Below are 14,171 nucleotides of genomic sequence, written 5' to 3'. Positions count from 1 at the left end.
TAGATTTTGACGATGACAGTTCCATGTATCGTGTGTATTTAAAATGAATTATGAGAGATTATTACGAATTAATAAAATTGTATGTATTGTCAAATGTTCCACAAATAGGGATCTGAAGTAAAACTTTTCAGAACAGTAGGACACGATCATTTTATTTTGAAGCAACAAACTTTGGCGTCTGGCTAGAAATCCAATTCGAGTCTTTCAAAAATTATGAAGAATTTATGGAAAAGTATTTTGACATTTTAATGTATATCACATATATTGCTACACGTACGTAGATGAAACAAATATATAAGTAGTAAATTTTGTCGAGAAAAAATATCCTATAAATAGTTGGTAAGCTTTTAATTGGTTTTATTTTAAACAAAGTAAAACACGAAAAAACCCCCAAACAAACAACAACATACCATCTAGAATAACAGGAAGAACACAACAAATTTTTTTTTACAATATTTAAGCCCGATCCTGACCAAAATACGAAAAAAGTTTTTAATTTACAATAAAAGCTAAGATGTATCAGATTTTCAAATAGCAAAGAACTTTATATCTAACGCAACGGAATTGCGAGAGGTCCATGTATAATGTTTCACTTTTTGACCTGTCCGTCAAGTCAGTCACTCATCCTTCAGTCCTGTCTTTTGCAAGCGCAACTCCTCTCTAACTGCTCCGCGGAATTTCTTGAAACTTTGTAGGGCTTTATGACACAATATGTGAATGTGCATATTATCAGGAAATTCTGATTACATTATTTTTCTAGGAATTTTGGCCCTTTTGAAATTAGAATTTTGGCCATACATTGAATTATTTGTAATTATGAACAGTTTGTAAGCGCAACCACTAATAAACCGCCGTTAAAAATTTAGTTAAACTTTGTAGGTATTTAGGACACAACTTGTAAATTTACAAATTCAAATATTACTATGAAATTTGGATTCCGTTATTTTGCATGGGAATTCACATCTGACGGATGGGTCAAAAACATCATAGCAAAAAGTTCCGTTTAAGTCAGAGAGGAGCCAGGCTCATGTAAAGTTGGTTAAAATAAATCCCTTGTTTAACTTATATTTAAGACTAAAAATTACTAACTTTATTTTTTTTTTAAAATAGTGTTACCTGTTAATTCAGTTTGATGGAATATATAATGCGATACTTTGAATTTCTGTTCTCTTTAACCTCAACCTACTATCTTATGGATGTATAGGGATACATGTACCGTAATTACATGTAGGTTCCAAAGGCACGGAGCATTTGTTTTCAGAAGACGTCTCATCAACAGAATTATTATGAATAATGAAGTCTTTTGAATTCGTCATGATTTCTTATAACAAGTCAGTATTATTAAATACTTAAATGCTGTACACACATAATATTGTATACTTCTCGTTGATTGACCGACCGAGCCTATTTGATAATAGGCTATATGAACATGGCATTAGCGACTTTTGAATGTTGCCCTCGTCACACTAGGATCAGGGACCCTTGCTCGGTGACTGGTCATTCATTATTTATTCTGCATAAACTCTGGAAAACGATCAGGTATCATATCCACAGCTCGTCAGCGTAAAAGCTGAAAAGTGTCGTAAAATCGATATCCTTGTGACCATAGAATTGGGAATGAGGTCGTACCGAAGGGAGTGTACCGCCGGAGTCTGTCACGTGATCAGACGACACCCTTTATCTGCGATCAGCCACGAGCCGATTCCTGGAAAACGCCGATATATTACATAGAGACAAGCATCTCTGGTGATGTCTCTTCGGGAAAAAGGTCGAGCTTCTATTTGAATTATCTCTTCATGCCTTTTAGGAGACTATTACAATAAAAGGAGAATTCATTCTTTCACGCCAGGTTTTATCGATGAGAAAACTTGCAATCTTAAATGTAAAGATATGAAAATAAAAGATTTATTTTCTATAAATCAAAATTTATAATAGACTAGAAGCATAATTGCAATTAATTTATAAATCTATGAATTGTAATAAAGATGTCTGATTTTATTTTGAGAAATCAATAGTTTGCATTTTTCATTATCTTGAATATTAATAATTAATATCTTAAAGTATAATACACCATGATCATGTGGTACTCCGCATATTCTCGTGTTTCATGAAAGAGGTTTAAAAATTGAAGCAAATGATAAGATTTTCTCATTTTAATTATGTTTGGATTTCGGATACAATATAGCCGATTTTCCTTTAAACAAGAAGTCTACAATTTATTGAAAAAAATATGACTCCTTTTTGTAAAAGTTTTTTTCCTTGCAATTGCAGAGCATTTCATAACAAAGTACACTTTATGTAAGAAAAAAAATGATCCTTTTGAATTGAAAGTGAGTAGTTGGGAATTTTTTGTCCTGGTTTTTGCAGTGAATGATACGGAAGTACAATTTGCAATCGTGAAACCCAACCCATCTGTTTCAATAGCTGGGGAGATAACGTTTTCAAAAACAAAATATTACCATCAACCTGTTACACAAATTTCTTTGTATTCAGTTCGATAAAAAAGAACAAAACGGAAGGGAATTTGATTGCAAATTTGGAGGGGTAAAAAATTAAAACGACGTCACATCACTATGGCGATGGCGATAGCGTGATCGTGCAAATCCTTTCGGCAACAAGGTTGATGCATCAAGTTTTAAAACCCAGGTAACTCAGGTGAAAGATTTGGTATTTGCGTTAATGACTCCCGTTGGTAATTACAAAGAGAAACAGGCACTTGGAACAAATCACACTCCATTGCAGCTCCCGTCTCCCGACTCATTGATCGCCTACCTGCTACCTTTCAGTCTGTTTTGTCTTCGGAGTATGAAGGCTAGAATCCAGAATTTTTACTTTTAGACAGAACAAAGATAGAACGCCGGCAAGAGGCGCGGTACCACTTCTATCGGCGCAGAAATCTCGCAGATAATCTTTTGGATTACTTTATGGAGTTGGGACAAATCGATACAGTAATACCGTTAGCAATAAAAATAAATCACTTGACTTAAAAAATCTCATTCTTGAATTCATACAACACTGTTATGATACTGTTACATACACCTCTATAAAAGCTTACAAAGACAAGCACATGTAATGATAAATTTCAATTTATTTACTGAACATGTAATGATCATGTCAGCTTAATTTCAGTCAAGTTATATTTCATATATAATCATAGCTCTGATTGTTAGGGGCGTGAAACAGAGAGTGTATGCATGCTTTGTTTTCCGGGCTTTTAGATATCTGTACAACCTATAGACATGTTTCATCAGCTATGATAATTTGTAATATTCGAGAAGGCGAATTTTGTCCTTTTGGAGCTCGGAGTCGTCTGCTGAACTATTGGATCGATTGTCGAGGAGTGTAAACACTACCTTTCACAAAGGATGAGAATCCGCTACCATCACGAACCGGTCGCCGTGTGCATTACACCTTAGACCTCACATCAAAAGTTCCAACAATTTACCGTCGATATTTCATATTTTTCCCCTTTGAGATTTAGATGGGGTCGATTTTGCCTGTGTCCTTTTTCCTATTGTACAGTGTTAGGTGAGGGGGAAAAACAACACGGACATACTAGGAAGGGATTCATCTTGTCTTAATGCAAATCGATAAAAATTTTGATAGGTGAGACTTCAGGTGTAGTGCGCGCACGAATTGTGAGTAACAACTGAAGTCTCTGTTGCCATAGTAACAGAAGTTCTTTTTTCCATATCAAGATAATGTTATGGTAATGAATATTTGACATTCATTTATTTGGATGTCCTTAAATTAAAATATAAAAAAACGAAATATTTTTTGTTGCAACTATTCGAGATTTACTCCATCTTTGACATCGTCTTTACAGACAGTCCAATGGCTGACGAGGATACGAGTCTGACATTTCCAATGTCAAAGTCTCCATCAACTCGCTCCGAAGACCGCGGACACCCGGAGAGGAAAAGAAGGGCCAGCGAAGATAGTTGTGAGGTACGTGAAACCATCATTGGAAATTCAAATTAAAATCAGGTTCCGAGTGAGATTTTCCGGAACTGTTTGGATAGAATTAATATAATTTAAAAGCAAAATCGGCATACATAAAATATGTAAGAAATATGTTATCGCGCCTGCTACTATACTAGAAGGTTATCTATAACTTTTCCTTCTATAGTTGAAGATAATTTATTATTCTGTATTGATTTGCATTATTAAATACATACAAATCTGCATTGGTTTTACATTTATATATCTTTAAATCGTTGTGTAAAAAAAGAATTCTGAAAAAAATAAATTGCGCTGTCTCTCAATAAATTCAACATGGACTACATGTATTTGGAACCAATCTTGGTCACGTCGTTGTATATCTTAAATATTTATTCCAGATAAAATCCAATATTTACAAATTCATTTATTCTCTACATATTTCTTAGAAAAAGGTTCACGATTGCTACATTTGTAATTTTGCAATAATTACATTATTTTTAAGCAACGCAGATTTCCATATGAATCACATATTCCCATCTCATAATATTCAGTTTTACATCAAGTAAGGTAGGGTTCGGTTAACAAATCAAGGAAACGATCAGAAGAACTAGAGGCCTAGGGGCAGTACTGTTTCGAGATAACAAGATGTTTCTTTTTATCACGTGATAATTTGGACAGGTTTCCTTTGACTGTCAGCCTACACATGTCAAGTCCCAAAGCTTTTTCCAAATTTGTCAATAATAAAACACGTCTCTTAATCAATACATCTTAATCTGTACATTGTGTTATTTTGAATACATTTTTTGTTCATAGAGTTCGACAAAGCTGAGTGAAGGTGGCAATAACGAAGAGTCCGTCTGTAAGGATGAAGACGACGATGATGACAATGATGACGATGATAAAATGCCCGCCGGGCAGGACTTTGATCCCGAGAGACTTAAAGCATTCAATGTAAGGAAGGAATGAGTTAATACAGTTGTAAACTCCGAGAGGCCCAAAACAACAAATGTTAGAAAGAATTAAAACTCTGAGATACTGAAAGCATTTAACGTAAGAAAATCATTACATGTATAATGAATGGCAAAAGTTGTAAACTGTGCGCTGTAAACAACTCTTGGCACGGGGGAAGCCGCTGAATAACCTTAATATAATAGCTACTTTTGGTTTTTGTTTTACTCCACACATACACCATTCTCTCACCAGAGGTCGTGCTACACAAGCTTCGCTTACACCTCTGTCAACGCCGGAAAAATAGTCTGTCACATGATCAAAACAAGCATGGCGAGCACATGGCATTGTTGATTCGCTTCTTCTGTACAATCGGCTTGAAGGGAAGTCATCGACGGGCGAAGACTTTAAGGACACTTTTAAAAACATCACATGAGATGACATTGCTGCTGATTTACGTAAAATCACCGCTGAATCGGTAGCCTATAGAAACTGATTTTTCAAACATCTGTCAAACTAGATCATGTGATCATGTTTAAATTTAATGTTTACCTCCGCAAAATAGTTCCCCCAGTAACGTTGAAATAAAAATAAATAACGGCGTTAAAGATTTAAATTTAATTATTCATAATCATATTCATAGACAAAAGGAATAATTACATAGATTTTAATTACATTTTACCCATCGTTTAAGTTTGTACAAGAATATTGTACATCGGGCGTTGACAGAGGTGAAAGCGAAGCCTGTGTAGCACGACCTCTGGTGAGGGAATGATACACACACACCAATGTCTATTGGTTTTAGTTCTATCCCTTCCCGATATGTGGTGTAGCAATTTCACTTTCACAACAAAGCCCGATTTCTTCTGTTGTTGCTTTAACGCTATTTCTCTGAAACTGTTAAATGTTCATAAAAACCAATATCTAAGATTGGTTCATTGTATGAAGCATTTTTGTCTATTTACAGATGTTTGTTCGGTTATTTGTGGATGAAAATCTGGACAGAATGGTCCCCATATCTAAACAACCAAAGGACAAAATCCAAGCTATTCTGGAAGCTTGTGATCGACAATTTCCTGAATTCCACATCAGATCTCGTAAACGAATCAGAACTTACCTCAAATCTTGTCGTCGGATGCGCAGGTCAAAAGAGCAGAATGGATGGGAACCCGTAAGTTTAAATCACTACGTTGCCCTAATTACTTTCTGTTATGAAGCAATTTCAAAAACAATATACAATCATTTATTTAAGGTTTAAAATGTAGTCTTATCTTTCTAAGCAACAGATGAGACCAACTCCGCCACATCTTACCTCGGCAGCAGCTGAAAGCCTTCTTGCACAAGCTTGCGAAAATGAGAGCCAAAATGCTAAACGCATGCGTCTGGGATTAGAGCCACTTCCGGTAAGTCGATTTGAAAATTACGCAAAGAGGGTGAGCCCAATAGGCAACACATAATGTTTCTAATGTTAGTGTTGAACGTTACCTTTATACATTTTTTCGATTTTTAAATTCATTACGTTCCTTATAATGTTGGTGTCAAACCTGAACCTTTATACACTTTCTCCGGTGTTTCGCTTCATTTAACATTGAATATAAACTTAAAATCTTATTATTTTTGTGTTGAATGTAGGCCGCATCAATGCATACGAACAGTTCCACAACAAATAGTCAATCACAGACAACTGCTCAACAGCAGCAGCAACAGTCAACCCCTGCACCTTCACCTCATTCTCAATCGTCGTCAAATCAAACATCACCTCAGTCTCAACAATCCGCTTCACAAGTAGATAGACACGCACATACTAATAATGACTTCTTGCGTCATCAGCCACCGCCACCTACCTTTAGACCGGCCCCAGAATTCCATCCACCATTTTTTACAAACGGAAATGGGTTATTTCGTCCTGGATTTCCGGGATATCAACATCCTGCGCATCATCATCCGCCAGTGTTGTCTCATGGTGCTTTGAACCCGACCTCGGTTCAGAACGGTAAGTTAAGTATGTATCGTTGCAATATTCTTTTACTCTTTTTTCTTAAGAAATGAATTTGTTGAAATATTTTAGTAATATATCATAAATGAAACCATGATGTGTTATTTTGAACTTTCTCATTTTATTAACCTGATGAAGATAAAAAGAGAAACAACTCCAAATCATTATATCATCAAGAACCTAATCAGAGTTTAAATATGGTTTTATTTTCACTTTTATAGGTCCCACAGATCTTAGTATGAAAAAACAATCGTCCAAAAGTCAGCTTAGCGCGGGAGAAATCGCCACGATCAAACAGCTGATTGGAGGATATCGCGAGTCGGCCGCCTTCCTCTACCGATCAGCTGATGAACTTGAACAGTTGCTATTGCAGCAAAACTAGCGAAAGGAAGCGCGAAATAATGTCTGGATGAACTATTATACCTCACTCTCTTTCTAGTGCTTTCTGTAAAGGACTTCACTTGTACTCCTCAAAGCGTGTTAAATTTAAGTCTCGCAGCATATTGAATTATATTAAACATGCTAGCAACCATTCAACTTCTTACTTGTAGATCGAAATGTAGTTTGTTCTAAAACATTATAAGATGATTCGAGGTCCATATGTTTACATAATATATACACTAATATATGTTTAAAGTACATAGTTGTACTAAGCTTTTGGGTAACTTAGATATTTATATTTGTCCTTCGCGCATTAAATTGGTTACCACTGACAGTCATGTGTAATGCGCTACAAATATTGTATAGAATTGACCAAGTCCCACATCCAGTTGTTCACATATTTTATATTTTTCTGCTAAATGTTGTATATTGTGGCCTTGTGATAGTATGAGAATTCCCACTAATCCGTTACCCTATCATACTGGGACCCTGTCCACTACAGCTTTCTTGTCCTCTATATAATGTAACACTGGTGCTTGTCCTAATATACTGTGATTGCTAGGATACAATTCTCCATGACCGCCATTTTTTCGTTTTGTTTTGTATTTTGTTCCGTTTTTTGGAATCGTAAATATAAACATCTATTTACGTGGTTTAACTAGTCATTTTTCTATACCCCATTTTTTATGTTAATTATTATTTTATCAGTATTCTATTTATTTGATGTAAATACTCTAATTTAACTTAATTTAAACTGCATAGAGTATAATTTTTTATTCAAAGACATTTTAATGTCTGATTTGAGAGACAGATAATTTGATTTATTGTTGCTGACATTTTAGAAACTTATTTGAAAAGTTTCAATATTTCAATCTTTGTATCTTATGTGTTTAAGACGTACACTTTAATCATTACGATTGTGTAACTCTTAAGTATTGGAGGTACGAATATTGTTTTTAAGAAAATATGATTGTAAATACAGGTTATACTCCCGATTTTAATTGTGTTGTTATCTCGATGTCAAATCCCGTATAAATTTGCACTTTCAGTTTTGTATTGTCAACATTGTGCATATTAAGTTCACATTTTCTGATGTGTACAAGTTTATCTATATATGATATTGTTAGATTAGTTTTTAAAATCTTAGCCGTGTCTTAAATCTTATATGAAAACTTTTGTATCTTACTTTTTAAAAGATTCTGCAGAAATATTTCAGGGCCTCCATATATCTGGTGAAGTTATTGCAGTTTATTCCTTTGAGAAGTGAGACGGTTGATTTTGTATTTTTGAACAAGTTCAATTTTCATGATATTTATTGTTATTTTATTTGTATTCTGTTATCATTTACATTTTTTTGTGCATTTTACACATGTTTTTCATCGCTCGTGTGGCGCTCTGAAATAAGTGCCCTAAGGTCAATGCCAGTAAACGTTACATTCCACAAAATACTTTATTTACGCCCGATAATTATTCTTCTTTAAACGTATGGTGCCGGCATAACGGTCATATACGCTACCATAATTTGTTTTTCCAAACAGTTTTAAGTTCGTTCAAATTAAACAAGACAATTGCAAGATATCGATTCTATGATACTAGTAATTTATCAGCTGAATACACTATCGTCGAACTCTTATTCATTACAATTTAATAAAATCTGGAAAAACTTGAATTATATAACTAATACTAATATATCATATTACGATTTGGACAACAAAAATTCAGAGAAATGTATTTGTTCTTATAAATTTTATGAGTTTGTATCGCTCAGTACGTCAGATATTTCGCTACTTGTTTTTTCTGATTTTGTCGTATTCTCCAATGCTTTGCCAGTGGATAATGGTCTCATTGGATGATTTCTTTTGATCAAATTCAATCTTTAACAAGTTGATGTCGAGATCGCCTTCGAGATTTTACTTTTATTTAGGGTTAATGTTTGGATCTGAAAGCAATGGCAATGTAAGATTTGTATTTGACCTATTGTGTGACCGTTAACTTTTTTGCCCTGGGGCTTCTTCTTTGTAAGTGCAATATCTTATTTTTTTATTTATTCATAAGTTGATGTTTTCATCTATATTTTTTGTGAAACTAAATTTTATCTGTGCGTCGATGAAATTAAATCGTAAAAATGACTGTTGTATTTGTCTTTTCTAAAACTTATTTCAAGGTATATACTGATTTTATAGCGTATAAACCGTGTACGTCTTTCTTCGTTTGAGTTATTTTCTTTAAATCAATGCATGCAGGATATCGGATAATTTCAAAAAATCAGTCAATTAAAAAAGTCCCATTTAGCAGAAAACTTCTACGTTTTCTATAAATTCCCAAAAGAAGTACACAACGTTAACGGCAATTGTTTACTCATTAACTTTCAAAGTAGAAATTATTTCATTGATTTTCTATACATCTGAATGAAGCTTCGGTAACATTGATAAACCTTCAATAAACCGCACAATTATTAATGTATAAATATTAGACATTTTTAGTGTATATTTTTCATTCTCTAGAACTTGTAAGACGTTTCACAATTTTAGATATTTTCAATGAAAATGTATTCTTTTTTTTCATTGCATTTGAACCTGTTTATGTAAAAATAAATCAAGGGTATATTGCCAGATTATATTTGGAATCAGAATATTTTTAAAACTAAATACCTTAATAAAAATATATCATATAAAATGAAATATAATCAGGAATTACATAAATCTTCACATTGCGAAAATAGATGTTTGAAAATGTAATATTGATGTAGGATAAGGTGCGTCTTACCTTAAACATCAATTTTAGAATAGTCAATTGTAAGACCATGCTACAGACTATGTGTTAGAAATATTAGTCCCTTCAGCGCAGAAAAAAATCTTTTTTTGTTTATTTTACTGCACAAGCGTGCCAAAGGTCATACCTGAAAATTCCGTGTTTTGATTAATTCCTTTTTAAAATCAACTTGCAATTGGTTTTTGTTAAATGAAAATACACTTCCATTATTATTCATAAGTTATCTGAATATTTCATTCGTGTAGTTATTTTTATCAAAATCTAAAACAATGGTTTGCTGATAAATGATTTCGTAAATTATACATTAATTGCATGCAAATAAATATTATTTATTTAATTACGTTTGCATATGTAAAATTATGTAAAAGAAATAAATGAAATTTTTACGCCCGTGTGAACGCACCTGTGAAACCCGCGGGTGAATGTCAACTATTTACACACTGTTACGTGGGATTGATGAATGAACGCGAAAACCGGTTTCTTCACGATTGAGAGCACATAACTATTTATACATACGGCTTAACTCAGACGATCAAAACAAATACTCCATTCATTTGAATTTTGAACATGGCGGAGAATTCTGAAAATCCCAATAATGGGTCCGACGAATTGTCCGGGATTAGCTGGAAACCCGAGGCCCGGACTCTATCGGACATTGGAGACGATTCCCTGCCGTGTGTGTGTAAGCTTTCGTCTGACGGATCCCGGGCTCTGCCGGTGGGGCTGTCCATCTACTGTCAACAGCCCCTCTACCTGTACAAGCGACGGCAGAGGAAACAGGTGCTCGGTCGGACCATCTATCATGATGCCAATGGGCCGTACTACGAGGTGGGACAGACCCTCATCTTACCGGATAATTTTGAAGGTTAGTAATCAATTTGATTGCCAAAGAAATCAATATCTGAATATGAAGAAAACCTAAATATGCGAGGATTGATTAAACTATGAAATTGCGCCAGGCTTTCGGAGTCATTTGAATTTATCAATTGTTAATTTTTACGCAAGATTTACATTGTTATCATGAATATGTCTAAAGTATTCCATGTGCTTTATGACGTAACATTGTCCAACTGATTACCTAACTATGTACAAAAGAGACGATCGTGAGTTTAAAGTTTACCTATTGTTACCGACTCGTACATGTACATGTATACGTGTTTTTGACTAATCATATAATTTTGAAATCCTTCTAAATTAGAAAGTCTGTGGGACAAAGATAAAGAAATCTAACAAAAGTCAGAAAAAAATAACAAAGAAACGAGTTGACTGAATCACAATGTATTGTATATAAACGCCGAAAAGAAAATATTTCTTCATAAAAAGTTTAAGATGGCTTGATTATCGTGGCCATTGTTGGACATTAATAGCCTCCTTTAGAAGAAGAGCTTCTGAAAAAAATGAAGGGGAATACACAAATTATAAATCTATAATATTAGGAAGTTTTCATCGCTTAATAATATTCTGTAGCTAAAGAAATGTCTAAATGTTAAGGTAGATCTGATGAATAAGTTGAAAACCATTTAGTTTCCTTAACGACAAAAGCTGCTATTTAAACAGAAATGAAAAGTTACATGCAGTCGCATACGTCATGTTTTCCTTGAAAGTGGTCACTGATGAAGCAACGCGATATTTTAAAGATGTAAAACAGTGTAACAGATACTAGGATACTTATCATATCACAGACCCCTGTTACTTACAACAGTCACTGAAAGGCCACGTCTCCACGTGATGTATCATGATTGACGTAAATTTTTACGTAAAAATATAAAATACTAGAGTACAACAAAATCAAGACTTACATAATAATTTTTAACGTGTTGTTCAAGTTTATTAGTTTTTTTAAGATTTATTTTTTCAATTACAAAGTTACTTTGATACATGTACAAACATTCCCTTAAATCATAACATATTATTTCTTTGAATAGTTACTACATACTAGTAATTCTAAAGCTCATATATTTTTTAGGTTGGTTTGAAATCGTTCCATCGGAATTTGGCAAAGCTCCGGTTTTTCGCACCATTGAGGAAGTATCTAAGATATTGCCCAGAAAAATCTTCACCCGCACTCCAATGACAGGCATACGAATCATAGAGGGAGAGGATGGACAGCAGACGTTCAAAGACAGGAAAATCCCGGCGGGCTCAATTCTCGTTGTTCATAGTACGTTGTCAGCGAAGTGGACAACGTGCGCCGAAAGAGAAAAGGGGGTGGGTGTGAGGAAGAAAAAGATGGAAGAAGTGACCACAATAGAAATCCCATATCTAAAATGTACAGACAATGAACAAACTGAAGTTCTTTTGCCCTTCTCTACCAAAGGTCGTTTCAGCAGTGTGTATGAAAAAGACATAAACAACGACAGAAGTATTTACAGGATGAAAGATCTTATAACTGACTTTGATATGCCGACCATTGTTCGCCTGGTATACGGCAAGGCACCGGTTGTTCCTTGTATTTTCACGGGAGTTATAGCGCTTAGGGAGACGGTGTCCGAAGATTTCATTGTAGCTAGCACTATCATGAACAAAAGAAACGTTTTGATAGAATTCCCTGTCTCTTTGCCAGTCATAGCTCATTTTCCAAACTCCGAAGAACCATTCAGTGACCTAACGACATTTCAAGACGCCAAGAAACTGTGTGATAAGTATGCCCTATCGTTTTCATCTCTTATAAAACTATCACCAGAAATGGACACTCACCATATGAAAGTACATTACAATCCTCAAAAATCCAAAACCAAAGAGTCAGGCTTAAAAACGCTAGATTTGATCACGAACATTAGTTTAACGGACGACGAACCCGCTGATAGATTCATTGAATCGGACTCAGACTCAATTCAGAGCACGGATCAAGCCAAGCCAACACGGGGTATATTTAAGCTGCTAGAACTCACAGAGATAAAGAGGAAATCAACAGATTGCTGATGTTAATATTAATATTATCAATGTATTTTTTTTTCTTTGACATTGTAAACATTTGAATTACTTCAACGTCACATATACAAGTATACTTAGTACGTGTACTGTGTCGTGTTGATTTATTTCTTCTTCAAGGTTTTTTAACCATTTAACCATTGCTTTAACATAAATTAATAATTTGTATATCTGTCTAGGAGTGCAATGCACGGCCAGTATGTGTTTATATTTAGCTTTAAATAACTGAACGATGCTCACAATTATTTTTTTCCTACTTTTCTTGCATCAAAAGGTTTTTAACGTTATTTTTCATAAAAAAAATATCGAACTAAGTATGAGATATTGATGTACTACATGTACATATTTGATCATATTTTAAAAGTAAAGCACTGCCCCTATTTATTATGTTATAAAACTCTATCAAATACCAAAGTAAATAATTAAACTAGTTATCTATTTCTATGCATTACATTAATGAACAAGCTTGTTATCTATTTTTATATTTTAACGCCATAAAACAAATTCTAAAAAAACTTAGGTTTTTGATACTTTGATATACACTTATATACATGAATACACTTGCTTTATTACAATTATATCACCTATTGGCTCTGTGAAAGCTATCATGAATCGCAACTTCTTGGGTCTTTCAAACAAAGAAAAACAACATTAAATGTAATTTAGCTTGGCGTTCAGGACAACCCCCTTTTTAAAAAAAATCATTTTTTAAATACGGAACATTTTATTATTGGTTGAGATGAGAGCAAGACCTTATTAAACTCAATGATACCCTAATACTGAGGAGACACAAGGCTGTATAGCTTTTTTTATATCACTGAATTCTAATAGAAATTTTAGTTTTTAACCAAGCTCTGCTGGAAAGGACAGAGAAGTCGCGATTGACGGTATCGTTAAGCGCTTTCCTTAGACACCCCTGCGAATGTGTTCGGAATGTTTTCTTTATCGTTGCTAAGTAAGTAATAAATCCAGAGGTGCTCGAATGAAAGTTCACGAGACTTCACCGATATTTGTTCACTTCCTGTGAAATTTCGAGCGGAAGTATAAGTGTTCGGATAAAATTCTCAAAATACGTAAGTACTGGTCGTTTTTCATATCACATCCTACTGTGATTTATGTTAAAACAGGAAAAGCTTTCAAGATGTATGTCTTATTTTACCATCTAGCAGTTATTTATATTAAACGATAATATTCAGAACAG

The 14,171-nt window shown here is 34.1% G+C and overlaps 2 protein-coding genes across 7 annotated transcripts in view; both read left to right on the top strand.

Annotated features, from left to right (window-relative positions):
* The window catches only part of LOC105340083 (nucleolar protein 4), a 34,598-nt gene extending 25,203 nt beyond the window's left edge, over nt 1-9,395 (top strand). The window contains exons 5-10 of one of the 6 annotated variants that reach the window (XM_034458946.2): nt 3,827-3,948; nt 4,756-4,893; nt 5,858-6,061; nt 6,177-6,293; nt 6,721-6,892; nt 7,108-9,395. In XM_034458946.2, the coding sequence (XP_034314837.2) occupies nt 3,827-3,948; nt 4,756-4,893; nt 5,858-6,061; nt 6,177-6,293; nt 6,721-6,892; nt 7,108-7,268 (914 nt within the window). In that variant the 3' untranslated portion in view covers nt 7,269-9,395. Of the gene's footprint in view, nt 1-3,826; nt 3,949-4,755; nt 4,894-5,857; nt 6,062-6,170; nt 6,294-6,522; nt 6,893-7,107 lie in introns of all 6 variants that reach the window. The other 5 variants (XM_034458947.2, XM_011445930.4, XM_011445929.4 and 2 more) reach the window with 5 other exon arrangements.
* A 1,141-nt stretch (nt 9,396-10,536) lies between these two features.
* LOC105340082 (uncharacterized) lies at nt 10,537-13,433 on the top strand. Its single transcript, XM_011445926.4, has 2 exons — nt 10,537-10,904; nt 12,006-13,433. The coding sequence occupies exons 1-2, from the start codon at nt 10,607-10,609 to the stop codon at nt 12,959-12,961; spliced, it is 1,254 nt and encodes a 417-aa protein (XP_011444228.3). The 5' UTR covers nt 10,537-10,606; the 3' UTR covers nt 12,962-13,433.
* Nucleotides 13,434-14,171: the final 738 nt, after the last annotated feature.

Source organism: Magallana gigas, chromosome 7, assembly GCF_963853765.1.
Source record: "Magallana gigas chromosome 7, xbMagGiga1.1, whole genome shotgun sequence".
Taxonomy (NCBI): Eukaryota; Metazoa; Mollusca; class Bivalvia; order Ostreida; family Ostreidae; genus Magallana; species Magallana gigas.
Note: the sequence above shows the minus strand (reverse complement) of the source record. Positions and strands in the feature narration are given on the sequence as shown.

What these genes read in the sequence shown, in the direction of transcription:
- LOC105340082 (XM_011445926.4), top strand. Translation starts at nt 10,607, where the DNA reads ATGGCGGAGAATTCTGAAAATCCCAATAATGGGTCCGACGAATTGTCC. An exon ending in CTTACCGGATAATTTTGAAG is followed by an intron (nt 10,905 to 12,005) that starts GTTAGTAATCAA and finishes TATATTTTTTAG; the next exon opens with GTTGGTTTGAAATCGTTCCA.